The following is a 20,404-nucleotide window of genomic DNA, read 5'->3' on the forward strand; positions in this document are numbered from 1 at the left end:
TAAGAGTATTATTTAATACCAACTATTGAGGAAAGCCTTACGAGCTGCCCAAAATGCCCTGAGAATCGGTTGGCAGTCGATGAGCTGGATTTTTTCAATTATATTTTATATTTTATCAATTATTGAGGATTTTATTGAAGGAAAAAAAATTTAGAAGGATTTTTTAATAGAATATTTTAAGTAATTATTAATACTTTTAAAATATTTTAAAAAGTCAAATTGGCTATATTGTATCAATCAAATCCTATATGTCCACTAATAATGCAAATGTTATATATTTGTGTGTGAATAATACCAATTCATAATTTATTTTAAAAAGAAATGGCCCTAGTATGGATGATGAAATTCTAAAGTTGATTTCATGGTTGTCAATAAAAACCTAGTGACAAACCCATTTTTCATATACTCTTTTAAGCTTTCCCAATTCTATTTTTCAACTCAAATTGGTATACTTCATATATTTGTACAACAAAATAACCACTTAAAATGGGAACTCAGATTGAACTCAGATAAGACTTTAGAATAGAAGTGATGACACTCAAGCATGCCTCAACAAAAAATGGAAAGAGGTTTAGGGTGTGTTTGGAAATCCGAAATCATTTTTTAGGTTTCCTAAAATAATGTATTGGAGAGTTTAATTTCACCTTTTAAATGTTGGGGTACCTAATTGCTCTATCATCAAAAGTCCAAGAGCTTAATTGACCATTTTCCCAATTTTTGAAAGGTTGTAACTTTTGACAAATGGTTATAAACCAATCAAACTTATCCTTTTGAATTTCATTTGAAGTAACTTGGTGTTTTTTGGAGTTAAATAAATTGTAATCAGTTTTGAGTTCTTGAAGGGACTTGTGGAAGAAAATTAAGTGAATAAAGAAAGATGCATCAACACCTACATTTCCCTGGAATTTAAAAGCCTCCCTAACTAGTAACTACTGCTGGAATGAGATGTAGTCTCTCTTATCATCCTGTTTATGTTAAGCTCCATAAAATTCGCTGCTGAAGACTGGAAACAAAACTTCAATATTTGTAACAACCTAACTTTGTTCAAAAAACAACCCCAAGGAACAACAAAAATTACAAAATAATGCAGCAGTGGAAATTTGCAAGTTACATACTCAAATAAGTGGAAGGCAAGGTGAAAGCTACCTAGCTAATTAGCAGCATATCATTGATCATTTTGTAGCTGATGAACTGAATTGGTTACTGATTTTGTTCCATTGAGATGAGAGCCCGGACCCGGAGGCTTTGCTTGAAAAAGTCATGGCTTTTAATTCAAAGGAAAAAGAATTACAATGAATTACTGCTTTCTTGCTCCAAATACAAATCTGGTAAGCTCATTAGCTAAAGTCTAAAAACTGCCAGAAACAAAAATAAAAAGATATTACATTAATTGAGACTCAGTTGATTTTGAAATGTTTCTAGGAGCAACCAATCCCTTTGGAGGATATTTTCTTGGACAGGTCACAATAACAAGGAGACAAGAAATATCTACATGTTTTCACCTATGTTGAACAAATTTGACCTTGAGAGTTTGCTAGTGTGAAATTCAATTAAGTTCCTGCCTTTCTGGTTTATATGGAGGTAAGAACAATATGCATTTGTATTAGATAGATAGATAGATAGATAGATGATGGCTTCTCATTGCATTCTAGGAGAATCATTTCAGAGAAATATATAAAAGTCAAATTTCACAGACATAGGCCAATTTCGATAAATACAAAACCAATGGGAAAACAGAATGGTCAAGAGTAAAGCCCAGCATATGTATGTAAACTCATGACATGGTGCTTTATATACTACATTCAAATTCTCCACCGGCCTATGTCAAGTGTGCCAAAAGGGGATTGCATTGAAATAGAGCATGCACATATCACAAACTAATCCTAATTTTGAGAAATGAACCAAAATTCTTAGGCATGTCTAGCAGGGCTTCAGCCCAGCTTGTTGATCTTACCTGTCAGGTGGCAGCAGAAGCAACTTTCCCATCTCGCAAAGGAGGCAACTTGGGAATTGCCCAATCGGGCGCACCATTTAACCACAATGCTTCGCCTGACTCTTTGTTTTTAAAGTCGGGATATTTTTCATTTCTCTTGTTCAGCCTGTTATCCCACCATTTATCAGGATTCTCCACCAAACTTTTCCAATGCTCCTCCTTCTCGCTCTTAACCTGTTGTTTTGATCTAAACTCCGCTCCTTTAACCTGTTGTTTTGATCTAAACTCCACTCCTTCAAGTCCTTTTAGCACAGAGTTTGGAGCATTGTTCAGCCATAGTGCAACACCTTTGTTCTTGTGCTTAAAATCTGGGTGCTTAGCTTTCAATTTTCCCTCGGACTTTCGTTCCCGACAATCCCACCAATCATTTGGATTCCTGATCAAATCCCACCAATCCTCATTTCCAGTAGCACTTGGATTCATACTTGTATTTGAGCTATTCAACCCATTCTGATCACCATTGTCCACACCAACCAAGCTATCATCTGAAACTATAGATTCCCCATTTTTCATCTTCTTCACCTCAGACTCAGAGGCATCAGCTAGGTTTTCCAAATCCTCAGAATCAATTTTTGCCCCATTTTTCTTGCTAGCAGCCTTCCCTTTCACACCCTCTACAAAGTAGACATCTTGAGCCACAATATGGAAATTCCCACCATATCCATCTATTTGAAAAGGCAAGTTATCCCCACTCAATTGCCCAGACACATGGACACAATCACTTTCCTTCACATGGAAGCCCACAACTTGAGCCAAATCACCCTCAAACACAACAGGAATCAAGAAGGAAGGCACATAAGAAGCGGAATCAGTAATTTCACGGTTATCTTGCACAATAACAGTGGCGGCCACACAATTTCCATCAGGTAAAGTCTGGAACTGAACTGGGCGTTGCACAAATCCAATCACTTTTACAGAATTTGCGGCCTTACCTTGGAACGGAATCTCACTGGGCCTGCGCCAAGAAGAAGCGGGACCTGATTCTCTTGTAAGTTTTACGGGACTAAGCACGTATGATGCAGTGGGAGGTGAGGATTCTTTGGGTTTTGTGGTTCCAGTTCTCGCAATCCTGGAGGAACTAAATGAAGCTTGTTGGAGGACTGCTAGGGATTGTATCGAGAAAATGCATTTTCTTGGCTGTGAGGATGAGCGAGAACAGTGTTGTGAGATTTGGGTAGAGAGTAGCTTTATTAGCGAATTCATCGTTCCAGCGTTGAGTTCGGAAAAAGGGCAAGGCGAAAATCTAGGGCTTTGTAGTTTCAGAAAAACTCTGCTACTCTGCCATGGCTGCGAGCACGGAGCCATGGGGTTAATACTATGGGCCAAAGGCCCAAAGTTTCTTTCAATGCTTTAGAGTTGGACACTAGGCCCAAAATCTACAGCGATTTTGTCAAATTGTTACATCGTGGAACACGTTCCATACACAAATTATACTATAGATCATGATCTGACAAATTATGTTATTTACTTGGGTCCACCTTGCAATGTAGATTCAAGTCTATGTTCACAATTTTAGAATTTTATGTTTATAATTTTAGAACTCTATATTCACAATTTTAGATCTCATTATACAAAATTATATTGCTCAATACTTACAATTTTTGAACTCTATATTCACAATTTTGTTATATAGATTCAAAAATTGTGTTATACTATTGAACATAGAGTTATGAAATTGTGAATATAGAGTTATGAAATTGTGAATATAGAGTTCTGAGTTTGTAAACATAGAGTTCTGGATTTGTGAACATAGATTTCTGAAATTGTGAATATAGAGTTTTAAAATTGTAAATATAGAATTCTGAAATTGTGAACATGGAAGATGGACCTGGTTCCATGGCATAACAACTGTCATGATCCGTATTGTAATAAGGCAATCGTTATATCGTGGATCAGGGTTCACAATGCACTGTGAAGTCTTGTCCAATATACAGAATTTGATTTCATAATGTACAGAATTCATGTTCATAATACACAGAATTATATAACTGATGTCACATAAACACTTAACATAATACACATACACATTATGGAATTAAAGTTCATAATGTACAAAATTATATAGATGAAGACACAAATTCATTGCATAATACGCATGATCTGTATGTACTTATTTTAAAATATCGTGTTTATGCGTATGTGTATTATGTTAAATGTTTGTGTCCTCAACTACATAATTATGTGCATTATGAACATGAATTCTATACATTATGAAGTCAAATTCTGTATATTTGACCAGGGTCCACAATGCACTGTGGATGCTGGTCCACAATATAAATTGTCGTAATATGAACTACTGATAAATGTTACTCCCTCTGTCCCATTTTACCTGTCATGTTTACTATTCATTGGTCAATCCAACTCTTTCTTCATTACTTATTTTCTTTAGTAATTTTTAATTATTTTTAAATTTAATTTTTTGTGTTTAATAGTACTGTTAATGTAGTTTCTAAATATATAAATTTTATATACTAATACTAAATTTAATATTATAAAAAATTAAATTAAAAATAGCTTCAGTCAAGCCTCGTTAACCGAATCAGACAAACAAAATGGGACGGAGGTAGTACTTTTTAATATACAGAATGGTCGTTTTTAGATATTATACCAAATAATGAACTTTTAGTACACTAAAAATGAACTTTCAAAAAATGAGTACTTAATGTACTAAAAATAAATTTTATGTCAGTGTACAAGATAGACCATTGTCCACGATATAATGATTGTGTCCCACATTGCTAATCACTATACCATGGGCTATAGTTAACCTTGTAAGGTGAACAACTAACATAATGTTCATTTTTAGCATATTGAAATTTTATTTTTAGTACACTGAATATTCCTTTTTTATGTGTACATAAGATTTATTATTTGGTATATTACCAAAAAAATGAATATTTAGTATATTAAAAAAGAGCATTTATCCGTTATCCACAATATAATTTGCCCAACACTACAAGATAGATCACTGACATACATATTTATTTTTAGTACTAGTTTTTCTTATGCGCGATGCGCAAAAAATAGGTGCCCAATATTAGTATTTTATATTAAAATTTTAAATTTATTTAAATTTTAATATAGTAAATAATAATAATAATAATGTAAAATATTTTTATAAATTGGATATTTATATTTTAAAAAACAACTAACATATAACTCTAATATTTAATGTGTATATTTTATTATTATTATTGAAGAAGATAAGAAAATATATGGTGGATGCATGTGCATAGTAACAAAGGTAGAAAAGATAACGGAAGTTATAACGGTAGGGGTATATTTGTCCAAAATATTATGTAGTACAACTTTTATAGCATAATGTACAAAAAAAAAAAACTTAATAGAAAAAACGGACATAAATGAGGGGTATAACCATCATTCACATTTATTATGTTTTTAGATATTGTAGCTAATTTGTTTTTACTTATGCAAGTTCATTATATTTTGATACATGCCCTTTATTGTGTATTGTAATTTCATTTTTTTAGCATACTACATCAAAATGTGGTTTAGCATACTTAGATGACTGACATACATACGACGTCGTTTCGGACCAGGGTCTACAGTATTATGTGCACCGTGGTCCACGATATAACGATTGATGCTGGTGTGCAATACGCACCAATTGATCTTTTTTTTTTCAAATTATATTGTGGGACCCTTAGTAAGAGTCAAAAAACTTGGATCTACTACAAGAACCCAATCTCCTCTCTTTCTTCTTTCTTTTACTTCCACACCAGTCATTTTGTCTCAAAAACATCACCAAGAACCACTAATATGCAGTGGATGCCCTTACCAACAATCCAACATGCATGCATGCATGCTTGATGCTTCAATTAAGGATTGAAGAAATTAGCGTGCAACCCATTGGCTATCAAACTCCACAATGTTGCAGTCGCCAATACCGTACACATCAACATGCCTAAACAGCCTAGGCCCATGTTCACGCACCACACAAAGATATAGGGACGAGGTTTTTTCATGGCAATCCACATAAAACATGGATAAGCCAAAGTAAGTGGCATCGCGATGGAGCCGATGAAGCCCGCCAAGCTTCCCAAGAACGAAAAAGCCACTGATACTAAGTAGGTCAATCCACCAAACAACACTTTGAGACATATTCGCACCCACCTAGGGCACCTCATCTTTTTCTTGTTCACGTATAGTCTTTCCCAGTTGTCCAACACCGGCATTGCATAGATTTGGTAGGTGCACAAGCATGCAATGACGATGATCATGTATATTGCGCCCCTTACGAATTTCGATATGTCGTGTTGGTGAAACTTTTCAAATGCATTTAATATTCCTCCTTTTTGATATGATGTCGGCATCTGTATGCATGCATGGGATACACTGAATACAATATATAATAAACAATACATTCACACTTATATGTATATAAAAGTTGAATTAATTGACTTATACAATTAACATAAATGAGATGAAAAAGGTAATAATAATATAATTACCAAGTTGCCATAAGTCCAGTACCCCGCAATGGCTAGCGGGAAATGACATAATGCTATGAGTAGATAAGATGTCATCACTCCTCTCCACATGCGGCTACGCAAGGGAACTTTTGGATTTGTAGGCAATGTCCCCTGCAAGACACTAGTACGTGTTAACAGCAACCCAAAAGTAAAATTTTATTTTGCTAAAAGTTTAAGAAAATATTACGTGTACTCTCAATTTTTACTTTCACACATAAAATTTTGATATAGACATTTATATTGAGGTCCACATAAAGAAAAGTATAATAAGTGTTCGTTACATAAGGAATTAAAATTTAAGAAATAAGATTTGAGAATCAATTTAATAGAATTCTAATTTTTATAAGTTCTATAGGATAGGGGAAGGGAGAGAAAAAGGGGAGAAAATAAAAGATGGTCAAAAAATTAAAATATTAATATTAATGCGCTCAAAGGACTGGTGCGCCTGAGCCTTTTTCTTTTATTTTTTTTACTTCCAAGTCCCACAAAAGGTCATAACTTGTGCAATTTTTTTTTTCTTCTTGATCCTTCGTTCTCTCCTCTCTAAGTCACCATTTTCTCTTTCATCAAAACAAAAAAAAAAACCTCCAAAATCACCACTGTTGGAGTTGCTCTAAGTTCGTTGTTAGCAATAAGAGTTAATTGCATAAATGGTCCTTTGACTATTAATTTTTATCAATTATTATTTTCAACTTTTAATTTGACCAAATTAATTTCTTAACTATTGATTTTGTACTAATTTTGGTCTTTTGTTAAATTTATGTTAAATAGGTGTTAATTGAGGGCGAAAATGACATAAGGCCCATGTATTTGGTTTTACATTTTTGCTCTCAATTTTAACACCTATTTAACACAGATTTAACAGAAGGATCAAATTTAGTACAAAATCAATAGTTTAGGGATCAATTTTGATCAAATTAAAAATCGAGGACAAAAATTTGTAAAAGTCAATAGTTGAAGGACTATTTCTAAAATTCTTAGCAATAATTTAAGAAGTCAACCAGCCCTATATATATTGGTGATTATATGAGAACCTCTCTTTGCATTAGTACGTGAGAACTAATTATTACATTTGATCTTAGTGTTGTGGACATTGTGATTTGATATGATCGTATTGCTTATGTATGTATTTATTTATTTATGTGGGGGTGATTTAGTAATTTTTAGTGCATTTAAAATGTTTAGTTATTATTTTTTGGAGTTATGCATAATTGTAGTAGTATTTTTGGTATATTAGGATTCTTCCAATTTTGTGCGTACATTTCATTTTATTTGTATTTTTTGAGGTTGTGGGTGTACGTGTTGATTTTTTTTGTTAGGCGTTGGGGGCTTAGTAGTCGTGTTGCTCGTTGTGTGCATATCAATGTCATACATTAATTAGGTGCATGTTGTTCGTTGTGTGCATTTTATGGGTTTTGTCACTTGGGATGTAGTATGGTTCGTGTTTTATATATATATTAAATTTTTTTTAATATTTGGGCGTATGTACCTGTATCTCTAGGATGATATTGTGACCTCTAAATGCAAGGGAGATAAGGGCAAGAGCATTTGAGATGTCCCGGAATCTGTCCACCTTTGAAGTGGAAACCTCAGGTGGATCATAGGCAACTCCTCCTAGTCCTTGCGGCCTGCCTTTGCTGACGGATAAAATCCACAGTATAGTACAGTAGGCAACACCCGTGAGTGAACCCACGAGAGAAATTGAAGCCAAGGAATTCAAGTTGGGGAAGAAGAGGGCAACCAAGATGGCAATGCAAACGAACACCAAGAACCATTCAGTGCCAGTTTGTCCTTTGTCGTCGTCGTTGATTATGGTTTTGTAGAAGAGCTTAAGGCTCCCTCCCCCGTTGATTATTAGCGATACGCACGTCCCTCCCGATAGATACAATGTTGGGAATATGGCTGCCAACTTCCCCATTTTTGCACCTGCTGCAGATACATCCATTCAATCACAATTACTCGACCAGAATCAAATGCTTACCATTACCGCAAAAATGATTCGAATTTCTGACCTGACTCTATTACAACTTGTTAGTATCAAACGCTTATCATTATGTCAAAAATTATAGTTAATAGCGAAAGCACAACTTTATTTCATTTTACCGGCCTCTGCCTAAGCATCCCTTACTCACCAATTGTTAGGTCTGACCCTGATAGTGAATATACTCCAGGACCGGTCGAATGCACTCCGGACCCGGTCGGAGGCTGTGCGGTCGGGGAGTCGGTTGCTCGGCAGGTCGGCAGTGGGCTTCCCTACTGTCCGAGCTCACTCTAAGTCTTAGTCTAGAAACAGCCAAAAGATCCCCTCTCTCCTCATAAATGCGCTATTTATAAGGTAGAAAAGTGCGGTTGCCGGACCTCCGGCATGGCGGGAACGTGGCGCGCATGCGCCCGCCTCACTCTACGCCCAAGCGGGAAGGAGTACGTGGCAGTCCTTGGCACGCCGCGTCGTGAGCCGGTCGGGGGCACTGTTCGGCCCGTGACGGCCGAGCCCACGTCAACCTCCCGACCAACCGACTCCCCGACCGCACAGCCTCCGACCGGGTCCGGAGTGCATCCGACGGGTCCTGGAGTATATTCACTATCATCTAGCCCCCTCACCCCAAAGTGTGATGAGTGCAAGCGCGAGGGAGTGGTTTGGGGGGAAAACTCATGTTGAGCCGATCGCATTGCTGCTTGCCGTGGTGGTTCTCTCGCGCGGATGCACCGGAACTTGGTGAGGGCTCACTCACGGCGGAGAACGCCTTTGGCGGGAAAACCCTCGAGAACCGAACCGTCACCTCAGGCGTCGATTAGTTTTCCTCGCCTATAAGTAGCCGCTTCACCCTTCGACGCCCACTTTTGCCTTCGCAGCTATTCGGAGATCAGAGCCTCCCGAGCAAAAACAAAGGGCAGTTGCCGTGTCACGCCGTGAAGTCTTTGTTCCCTTCCGTCGCTTTCATACTCGGTAAGCATTCTATCCTGCTCTCTTTTTAACAAGATAGAACCCCGTAGTTCAGGTTGGCCCCGCATCCAAAGCTGAACCCCCATCCCTTCGCTTAAATAGGAATTAGGATGTCGGACTCGGACAACCAAAACGTATCTGGTCGGGATTACGACGAAGCCGTCAGCGAAAGTTTTTCTCATTCAACGGGAGGCTCCACCTTCAACCAGATTAATGAAGTGGAGCACGTCTCCCCCAACGCCGAGGAAAACGAGGGGCCGCTACGACCCTCGGCTTCTACCGAGGACGTCAGCTCGTCGGGCCGAGGCAAGTCGCCACGAGTAGTGGTCTCGAAGATGTTTCCTCACCTCAGCCCCCGCACCGTGGAGGAAGTTACCGTCTCCATACGCCGGAAGGGCGTCCCTCGAGAGCTACAAGCCCCAGGGCAAACCCTTGGGCCCCGAGGCCTCGTCCCGACGTCGTGCACTCCCGGCCCCGGGCGAAGCGAGTTCATCGGCACCGAACCCCCGCCAACCGTCAGCGTCACACGCCCCAGTGGTAGCCAGCTCGTCGGACCCAAACCTAGTAGAGGCCGATCAAACCGCCGACAAGCCTTCCGCGACCCGAAGGAAGATGCTCTTCCTGAACAGCGAGGTCGTTCAGCAGCAGAAGTGCTTGCTCACCCGAGCCGAGACCGACGAAATCCACGCATTACTACGGGGTCGTATCCCTTATAAGGTCAGTCGGGCGCTCGGCAACGTAATTGATCGGCACGTTGACGATTGGCTCGGGATCCACTTGGACTCCTTGAAGGCGCCTCTGACCTTCCCCTTTTCTCCTTTCCTTCTTGCTTTCTTGAAGTACTACGAGGTCCTTCCGGGGCAGATTATTCCGAACGCTCATCGGATGATCGCGTGCTTTCCCCAGATCTGTACTCGGCACGGGCTAATGTGCACGATGGAACTGTTCAACTTCCTTTACGCCGTCAGGCCTCTCTCGGCCAAACACGGCGGGGGTTACTTGATGCTTCAGTCCCGAGGGCACCATTGCACTCTCACCAACGTTCCCGACAGTAACAAGGGGTGGAAGAACCGCATACTTTCGGTTGAGTATAAGTGGAAGTTACCGGTCCCCCGAGTGTGGTCTACGCACTTCACCGAGCATAGCTTCCCCAAGCGGACCCGAGCTCTCACCGACGCGGCCGCGAAGATCTCCTCGGAGGTGTACGACTACCTTATCTTCCGCACTCCGGAGGATTACAAGAACGCCAACCTCGAGCCCCCCGACTACGGCCGTAGCGAAAAGTACGAGCCGGTGCCGATCGTCGTTCCAGCCGTCAAAGGTTCATCGGCCGAGTCGAGTCAAGGTCAACGAGATTGCTTTTGCCAGACTCTAACTCCTCCAGATCGGTTTTATCGTCCGATCATTCAAACTAATCTGTTGTTACTTGTGCAGGTATGTCGCCTGATAGAGCATTCGTTGCCCCGGCCGCCGCCCCTCGCCCCAAGACGAAGGTAGCCCTGGGTGCAAAGAGAGCCGCCGCCAAGCGCATTTATGAGGAGAGAGGGGATCTTTTGGCTGTTTCTAGACTAAGACTTAGAGTGAGCTCGGACAGTAGGGAAGCCGTCTGCCGACCTGCCGAGCACTTTGAGCACTTCTTGACTTGTAACCGGGTTTGGATCCTTGAGCTAATAAAAGATCGTGTTTTCCGGTTTTCCTTGGTGCCCGTATTTTGCGATATCAGACCCGTTATCGACCTCCGTCCAACCCTATGTTTCACCTACAAAACATCTACACCTCATCCCAACCCATATATATATATATATATATATATATATATATATATATATATATATATATATATATAGTCCTTAAATTAATTCACTTGCCGAAAAAATCACCCTTGTCCGAAATTTTGATCAGAATGATAAAATGTGGCAGGGATTTAAAAATCATGAAATTAAATCTGAAAATTTTAATAGGGACCAAATGTGGCCCATAATCGTGACCAAAAGTGAAATAACTCAATTAAAAACTAACTCTGTTTTTTTTTTTGTTATTACTAACCAAAAGCTACAATTGCGAGATGGACGTATCTGCTGAAGCGAGTCCTGTGGGCGATTCATGAAGATCCACCAACAACCATATGGTATACAGTTGCCATACAAATAGCAGCGATAGACAGATAATACCCCAAACCCTACAGAATGAATAATGATTATTAAAAGACCATCCAGATAACATTGACTAGTGCAGTGAGATAGAGTCAACCCTACAGATACAGCTTGGATCTTCCTCTGATGTTTTCTGTTTAGTAATTAAAAAGGAGTGATTATTTTATAATTAAAGGAGTGGATCGTACATACATACATACATACGTACCAACCAAGAGAGATGAATGAAACAGGGAGAAGGAGGGCCTGGAGTCCAATTCCAGAGCATAGCATATGTGAGGCGATGCTGAAAAAGTTGCCATTTCTAGATTCGGTAATGGGGAGCCACGAATCTAGTGGATCCAATCCTTCAAACGCCGGCTGCTCTTGTGCCGCCGCCGTCATGATCCTCCATGATCCAATCCTCTCTACTCTCACTTCCATCCTCTATTCTCTCTCTCTCTCTCGATTGATTTGATTTCCTTTTCTTCTCTACTTATGCGATGCAAACCCGCATATATACACCGCTGCCACATGTGGGGTGCACTGCGTCAAATTCAAATCTCCAAAGACAAAAGTCTTTTCAAATTTAGAAAATATCTAACAAATATACTATAAGCCAATCTTATTAAGTCAATTGAAATAAAAGACGTGTTGGTAACTCTTACATAGTTACATTTATTTTCAAAATTTATCACTTTACCGACTTCAAAATTAATCAATTCTCTTAATACCTATTACAAAATTTTAAAAATGGGTATCAATTTAATGCTATAGTTTTCCTTTTTATGTTAATGATTAGTATTTTTTATGCACTATGCACAAAAATCATATCAATGCTTAATATTACGGAGTAATATTTTATATTAAAATTTTAGATTTATTTAGATTTTAGATATTTATATTATTGTATAATAATAATAATAATAATTATTATTATTATTATTATTATTATTATTATTATTATTATTATGTAAACCATTTTTATAAATTTGATATTTATATTTTAGGAAATAATTTATATAATAATACTCCTATATATAATGTCTATATATTATTATTATTGAAGAATATATATAAGGGATGAATGTGCATCGTAACAATGAAAAAGATAACTAAAGTTATAACGGTAGAGTATTTCTTACCAAAATATTGTATAGTACAACTCGTGTGTGTGTGTGTGTGTGTGTGTGTGTGTGTGTGTGTAAAGTAACAAAAAAAATGAACATAAATGATGGTATAACTTTCAATCATCACACGTATTAGTAACAAAAAAACGAACATAAATAAAGCTTTGCTACATTTGGTTCTCCAGCCTAATTTAGAATCATCGATGATCAAATTTGTACCCCTATGTTATCTAACATGAATGCATAATAATCAATTAAGTCACTTCTCTTGAAGGATAAAGTTATCATTTTCTATGACATTTTCAACCAAAACATTTACTACCGGTGACCGTAAAATAGGTCGGAGGACCAAATGTAGCAAATTAGAGGCATGTTTTCTCAAAATCTCTAGAACCCGCGAACCAGAATACATAGTAGGTTCGCAAGTATGAGGGTTGGGCGATTGGAGATTTTAGGAAAAACATGCCTACTATTTAATTTGAGGATTTAGGAAGACTAATAATAAAAATAATAATGTTTAATTTAAAAATATAATTAAAAAATATGTTTAATTTAATATCTATATGACATGATAACTCGTTGCTCGAGGAAGAGATTAAGATGCTATTAGGTATAAATAGTATTTTCGCCCGTGCGTTGCACGGAATTAATTTGTTATAATATTTTAAAAATATTTGGATCGATATACAATTATATAAATTATAACATCGAATATTATATAGCGCAATTGATGAAATTAGTTGGATTGATTATGTTTTCTGATGTTTTCTTTGCTTGAATTAGAGTAAATAATTGTCCAATTACCCGTGCGATTCACAGATAAATTTTTGTATTATTTATTTAGATAATAAAATTAAAGATAAAATTATTTTAAAAAAATTTTTATATTGAACATGTACATTTATTTGATTATACGATTAGTGCAAAAGTATCACTCAATTAATTGAATAATATATGACTTGTTTGTTTACCATTATCTTAAAAAGATCTATATTTAATATAACTTAAGTAATTATATTATTACAAAAATAAATATGGAAAAATGAGAAATAATTTAACTTTTAATTATTACAGAGTATAAAAATAAATTCAACGACCAATATTTAGCTTAATTACGATAATAATTATTAAGCAATTATTATTAGTCAATTACACTAAATTAATTATTTTTCGTTAATAGAAATATCAATTCGTATATACAAAAATTATTATTATTATATATTAAATATGTTCGACCTTCTACAGTGTTCATGTCACACGTGTACATATTAATTTAATCAACGACATCTAAAGTTGGTGAGGGGATTGCTCAACCTTCTAGTTAATAAATATTAATTATTATGGAGTACTATTTATTAATATAATTAATAATTAATATAATTAATTAATTAATATTTAATTTATATAATTATAATAATATAATTGCTGATTATATTTTTTCTAATATTTTAATTTCCTTTTGAGTATATTCATTTCCTTTTTCCTTTATAATTAGAATTGTTTATTGTCATTCATTTTTCCTTCATAATTTTTTCCTAATATTTCATTTGTTGGTTACTAATTCTTTTGTAAGGAAAGCTATGGTATATTTCCAGTGAAATATTAATATATTCATTTCGTTTTTCCTAATATTTCATTTCCTTTTAAATATATTCATTTCATTTTTCCTTCGTAAAAAGAATTAATATTGATCTCCATTCCTTTTTCCTTAATAATTTTTTCCTAATATTTCATTTGTTGGTTACTAATTTTTTCATATGGAAAGTTGTGTCATATTTCCAGTGAAATATTAATATATTTCTTTCGTTTTTCATAATATTTCATTTCCTTTTAAATATATTCATTTCCACTTTCCTTCATAAAAAAAATTATTATTCATTCCCATTTTTTTTCCTTAATAATTTTTTCCTAATATTTCATTTGGTGGTTACTAATTTATTTATAGAGAAAAATGTGTTATATTTCCCGTGAAATATTAATATGTTCATTTCGTTTTTCCTAATATTTTATTTCCATTTGAATATATTTATTTCCTTTTTCCTTCATAAAAAGAATTAATATTATTTTACATTATTCCTTTTTCCTTTATAATTTTTCATAGTCATTCATTTGGTGGTTACTATTTTTTTCGTAGTGAAAAGTTGTGTTATATTTCCAGTGAAATATTAATATATTCATTTAAGTTTTAATAATATTCCATTTTATTTTTAGTATATTCATTTCTTAATATTGTTTTCCATCCATTCCTTTTTCTTGATAATAATTGCCAATTAATTGGCCTGATTCCATGCCAATTAGTAAGAAAATATTAATAACAGATTCCCGTGTAATATTTATTTTCTTTTCATTCATAAAAATTTATTATTAATTTCCATATGATTAAAAAGTAATATAATTATAAAAATATAATTGTTGAATATATTTTCAATAAAATATTAATAAATTCATTCTGTTTTCATTCTAAATAATTAATATAATTACAATTATAATATAATTTTCGATTATATTTCCAGTGAAATATGAATATATTCATTTCCCTTTTCCTTCATATATTCATTTCCATTTTTTTCCTTCATAATTTTTTGCTAATATTTCATTTGGTGGTTACTAATTTTTGCATAGGGAAAGCTATGTTATATTTATAGTGAATTTTTATTATTAATCTCCTTTTTCATTTGGCCTGATTCCTGTGCCAATTATAACATTAGTAACATTAGTAACATAATATTAATAACAGATTTCCGTGTGTAATATTTATTTCCTTTTTTATTTATAAAAAGATTTTAATATTCATTTCCATTTATATTTGTGTATATTTGTTTGGGGTATAATTGCCAATTATATTTCCAATGAAATATTAATATATTCATTTTCTTTTTCCTTCATAAATATTAATATAATTATAATAATTTAATTGTAAAAATAAATTCAATTCTTTTTTTGTTCAATTTTCAATCAAATATTAATATTAATTTACTTTTTCAAATGGCATAAATTCTGTGCCGTTTAATTTCCAATTAATTATTTTTTTAATATTCTTTTTTTTGAACTATAATTTCACCTCTGAACATGATATGAATAAACGAATAAAACAACTACATATTCAAAGTAATGTAAAACCATGAAATGTTAAGATTTAAAAAAATTAAACAAATTTAAAATTTGAAATCTTTAATGCCCAAAAACATAAAATGTCTATGATTTCAACAGAAAAATATTTTATTAATTGCTTCTCAACTTTCACATCCATCTCTTAACAGATCCATTATCCTTTGCATCACATTACTTATTAGGCTCAAAATATCTGCATTTATAATTAAAGAATCAAGAGAGCTGGAAATATAAGATTTCAAATATAAAAGAATAGTTAAAATCAATTAAAAAAGAATAGTTAATACTTAGAATAAAATTTGTAGTTATTTGACAAATTAGCTTACATTTCGACAATTGAAGCTACCAACAATTAACCCCAGCGCTTGTGATTGCAAAATATAAGAACCTGCAATGAATGTAACCAAAAGAATTAAAAAAAAAAAGAAAAAGAACAAAGAAGATAAGATAAGAACAGTAAAAAAAGCAGTAAATATATCAAACTTTTAGGGAGAAGGGTGGTTCTTCCTATGTACATTGATGTTTACACAAATGAAAAAACAACAGAACTAAGAGAGATTAAAATTGGTGGTGGTAGTGGTGGACTGAGTTTGTTCTTGTATTTATAGCCATAAAGAGAGAGATGCAGAGATATTATTGTTAATTGGTAATAATTGGTAATTGGTAATTGGTAATTCATTTGATTACCATTCATATGTTTTCACCATTGACATAATAATAACATATCTTTTGGTAATAATTGCTAATTTGGTAATAAATAAATGAAATTGTAAACAAATAGGTATTGGAATATAATATATATGGAATTCAATTATAATTAATAGAATTCCATACAATTATAACTAATATATTTTTATATATTATTATATCGATTCTTATTCTACCATAATAAATAAATAAATAAATCTATACCATAAACATTTGTCAGTGGTATTACATTAATGCATGTATATGTATTAATCTATATGAAATACAAATATATTATCATAATAATTAATTACCATAAACAATTTTAAGTGGTATTACATTAATGCACGTATATGTATTAATTTATAAAATATAAATATACTATCATAATAATTAATTACCACAAACATTTTCCAGTGGTATTACATTAATGCACGTATATGAATTAATCTATAAAATACAAATATACTACCATAATAATTACCATAATTACTAATAAGGAATTACCATAATTACTAATAACTAATTATCAATCTATACTATTATTAATATATTATGATTACCATAATTACTAATATTATGATAGAATAATATTAATTAATTATAATTAGAATAATAATTACCATATTACTAAAATGCCCCTACGTTTGGGCGAGAAATTTTGGAGGAGGATAATGTTTTTATATATAGTATAGATTAAGCAAATTTAGCTACTTAAGAGATCTAATTGCAGTTTTTTAAATTCAATGCTCTGATTATATTTTTGTGTTAGGTAGCCAATTTAATCGTTTTCCAAAAAAAATCAGGATTCAAATGAAACTTCAAATGGCTGATAATGATTTTCAAGATACTGAGAAACAACCAGAGCTATAAATAGACAGCAAAAGCAAAGTCAAAGAGAAACATAAATGCTAAATAAATTAACGGTGGCGTCAATCGGTGCATGGCTGGGAACTTGACAGCAAAATAGGAGGATGCTTTTATTATTATTAATATTATTATTATTATTATATAGTGATACTGACAAAACATAACTTAATATAAAGTACAGAAACGCATGTGGGCAAGGGAAAGTGGGTGGGTCTGCCCTTCTTCACACGTGAATTTCCCAATAATTTTTAGTTCAGAATGTGGAAAATGGTCAAGTTTTGCAGTGTGATGTTACTTGGTGTTTTACCCACCCATAAGTAAACTCTACTGGAAGAAGTCATTTGTGTTGGAAGCCTAAGAGTTACATTCACTCTCAATTTTCATAAGCAAACGATAATTATTTTTATTTTGTGGGTCTCAAAAAGATATTTATATTAAAAATTTGTGTGATGGAGTAAAATGGGGAGTGAATTTTGAAAGTCTAAGTGTATGTTTAGTTCGAACATGAGAATCAGAATCGGAATGATAATCAAATATCTGGTAATTGAAATGAGTTTTGATAAATTTTGTTTGTTTGGTGGTAGGGTAAAATTGAAATGATTACCAATATTGATGTTTGGTTATGTATAACTTTATAATAAGAAGAAAAGGTTTAAAAATACAAAACAAAAAATAGAGGCAATTGATCTAAAAAGTGGCAATAAAATAAATAGGCATGCACTGAGAAGAGATGAGTGAGGAGGCTACGAAATGAGGAGAATGAAATAATGTTGAATTAATAGAATGATGTCTGATTTAAATTAGGTAATAAATTTTGTAATTATAAAAATAATAAAATCATATATCTGTTTTAAAAAGTTGCAAACTAAACAATATACTTTCATTTTCATTCCTTGTATATAACTTCATGAACCAAATACACCATAAATAATATGTTTTCGAAGCTTAAACTGAGTAATTAAGCCTTGCTTGTAGCGAGGGACAAACAGTACGTAGCAGTAAAATGAATTGAGTGAATAAGGGGAGAAAAGGTTGTGCTGCAGCCGATAGATTCAGGTGAGGAGGCTGTCACATGTGTGTTTGCATTGCCGCCGTTGCTGTACAATCTTTGCAGAACACACAGCAAAAGTTTGGCCTACAAGGCTACAACATACATTGTCCAAATCATCTCCAATTAAGCTCGTGAGTTATACGCAATTTAAATTGATTTACCTTCTTATAGTCATTTATTGATTAAAATTATAAAACTAAATTTATCCTGTACAGACTCTCGGATCGTAACTACAGATTTTTTTCATTGCCAAAAAAATAAATTTCTAAGCATATGTTATTGGATGATCAATAAAAAAAAAAATCTTGCTACTATCGACAAGGTTTGGGAACCTAAAGTTATGGGGGAGGTTGACAAATCAATGTTAAGACGACCTCCTACACACACACACACACACACACACACATATATATTCAAATAGGAACGGTATGAACGAGGAACAATCATGGTCATTTATTTAGTATGATCAATGGTTTAGATTTAAAATTGATTTGTTGGATTTTTAGCATTATCTGTAGTATTTTAGGAAAATAAGGGTAACTATTTATTATTCTTAACTTACTCATTGATTTATATAAGAAAAGTCTTAGGTTCGAACTACATCCCAATCAGAATTGGCATAATTGTTAAATATATACAAGAATCATGATTGCAGTAGGCGGTGACTTATAAAAAAAAATAAAAAAACTTAACATGGCCGACTCGACTGAGTTAGGCACTAGGAGGCCACCTAGGGAAAAATTCACAAAAATTCGCTTCGGCCTAAGGGCGCCTAGCCAATATAACCTCTACTGAGGCTCGAACACACCACATTCCATATGAGAGTGCAATCGTGTGCCATTAGACCACAAGGTCTTGGCAGCATCAAAGATTATAAATAATGAATCTTGAAAATTATTTTCTTGTATTTAAAAAAAATAAATAAATTTAGGTTAATTTTTTTTTTGTTTAATTAATATTCTTTCGATTATCTTCTCTTTTTTTTTGTTTTTTTTTTTTGCAATTATTCTTTTCTCAGGACTGGTATGCTTTTATGCTAATAATAATATGTAAATAGTAATAATTAGATCATTATCTTGCATAACTACATTTAAAACTCATTGTTAAAATGACAATGTAGGGCAATATAACATTGTGACAACTTGACGCATCGAAAAGATGTCGAGACTACAACAATGCTGCAATCAACGACACACATATCACAACACATAAATATGTGGGGAAAAAAACTATCACTGCCAAATATTAACAGGCGCTTGCAAGATAAAGAGTTCATAGTACAATTAAGATCTGAGTCATATACACAACAAGACAAATCTACAACTTCTTACACCTTAATCTCATTGCATGATACTACCAATAAAAAAAGAAGAAGAGAAGTACTGAAGATGAAGACAATGACAATGCTACCCAAAAGAGAATTAAGAAGATTTAGAAAAATTCAAATCAAAAGTAGTACGGAGTATTTATTTAGACTATCGTTTTTAGACTAAGTATGTATTTAGACTAGCGTTATTACAAAGTTGCAAATGATAACTTCATTTCTAAACACCTCTTTACCCCCGTTTTCATCTATTTTTGAAGTTAAGTGTTGATACTTGAGTAAGATTTATTACTCGTTTGTGTGTATAGGTGAATTTCTCCACAACGGATAATAAAGGAAGCATTTTGGATTGCTTTGGATCAATTTTGGTAGCTTAAGATCCCACTCAAGGAGGGAGAGGAGCAGTGGAGCGTAAAATGGAGCAGGAGCAAAACTCGGAAAAAAAAATGAAATGGGTACCCACACGGCCCGTGTGGGCACCCGTTTGGGTCCTGCCTGGAAATTGAAACGCGTCGCCGAAATGGCCCCCCACATGGGCCGTGTAGGGGGGGCCGTTTCGGTCTGTACTGATCTGATTTAGACGTGCTCTGCTGCAATTTTTGTCATTCCGAACCCTAGTTAGTGTAGAACTTCTCTCTCTTATTTCCATAGCAAATATTTGCTTAGAAT

General features: G+C 34.1%; 1 protein-coding gene and 1 pseudogene across 2 annotated transcripts; both read right to left on the bottom strand.

Moving 5' to 3' along the window:
* Positions 1-968: 968 nt before the first annotated feature.
* Positions 969-3,277, bottom strand: LOC116030201 (protein OSB2, chloroplastic-like). Of its 2 annotated transcripts, none has more exons than XM_031272373.1 (2): positions 1,955-3,277; positions 969-1,264 (listed from the first exon to the last, which is right to left on the bottom strand). In XM_031272373.1, the coding sequence occupies exon 1, from the start codon at positions 3,194-3,196 to the stop codon at positions 1,958-1,960; it is 1,239 nt and encodes a 412-aa protein (XP_031128233.1). In that variant the 5' UTR covers positions 3,197-3,277; the 3' UTR covers positions 969-1,264; positions 1,955-1,957. The 2 variants fall into 2 exon arrangements, with proteins under 2 accessions (XP_031128233.1, XP_031128232.1); XM_031272372.1 differs by having other exon boundaries at positions 969-1,355.
* A 2,555-nt stretch (positions 3,278-5,832) lies between these two features.
* LOC116029553 lies at positions 5,833-12,006 on the bottom strand (annotated as a pseudogene).
* Between the last annotated feature and the right edge of the window lie 8,398 nt (positions 12,007-20,404).

The sequence above is a fragment of the Ipomoea triloba genome, chromosome 9 (genome assembly GCF_003576645.1).
Source record: "Ipomoea triloba cultivar NCNSP0323 chromosome 9, ASM357664v1".
NCBI classification, from domain to species: domain Eukaryota; kingdom Viridiplantae; phylum Streptophyta; class Magnoliopsida; order Solanales; family Convolvulaceae; genus Ipomoea; species Ipomoea triloba.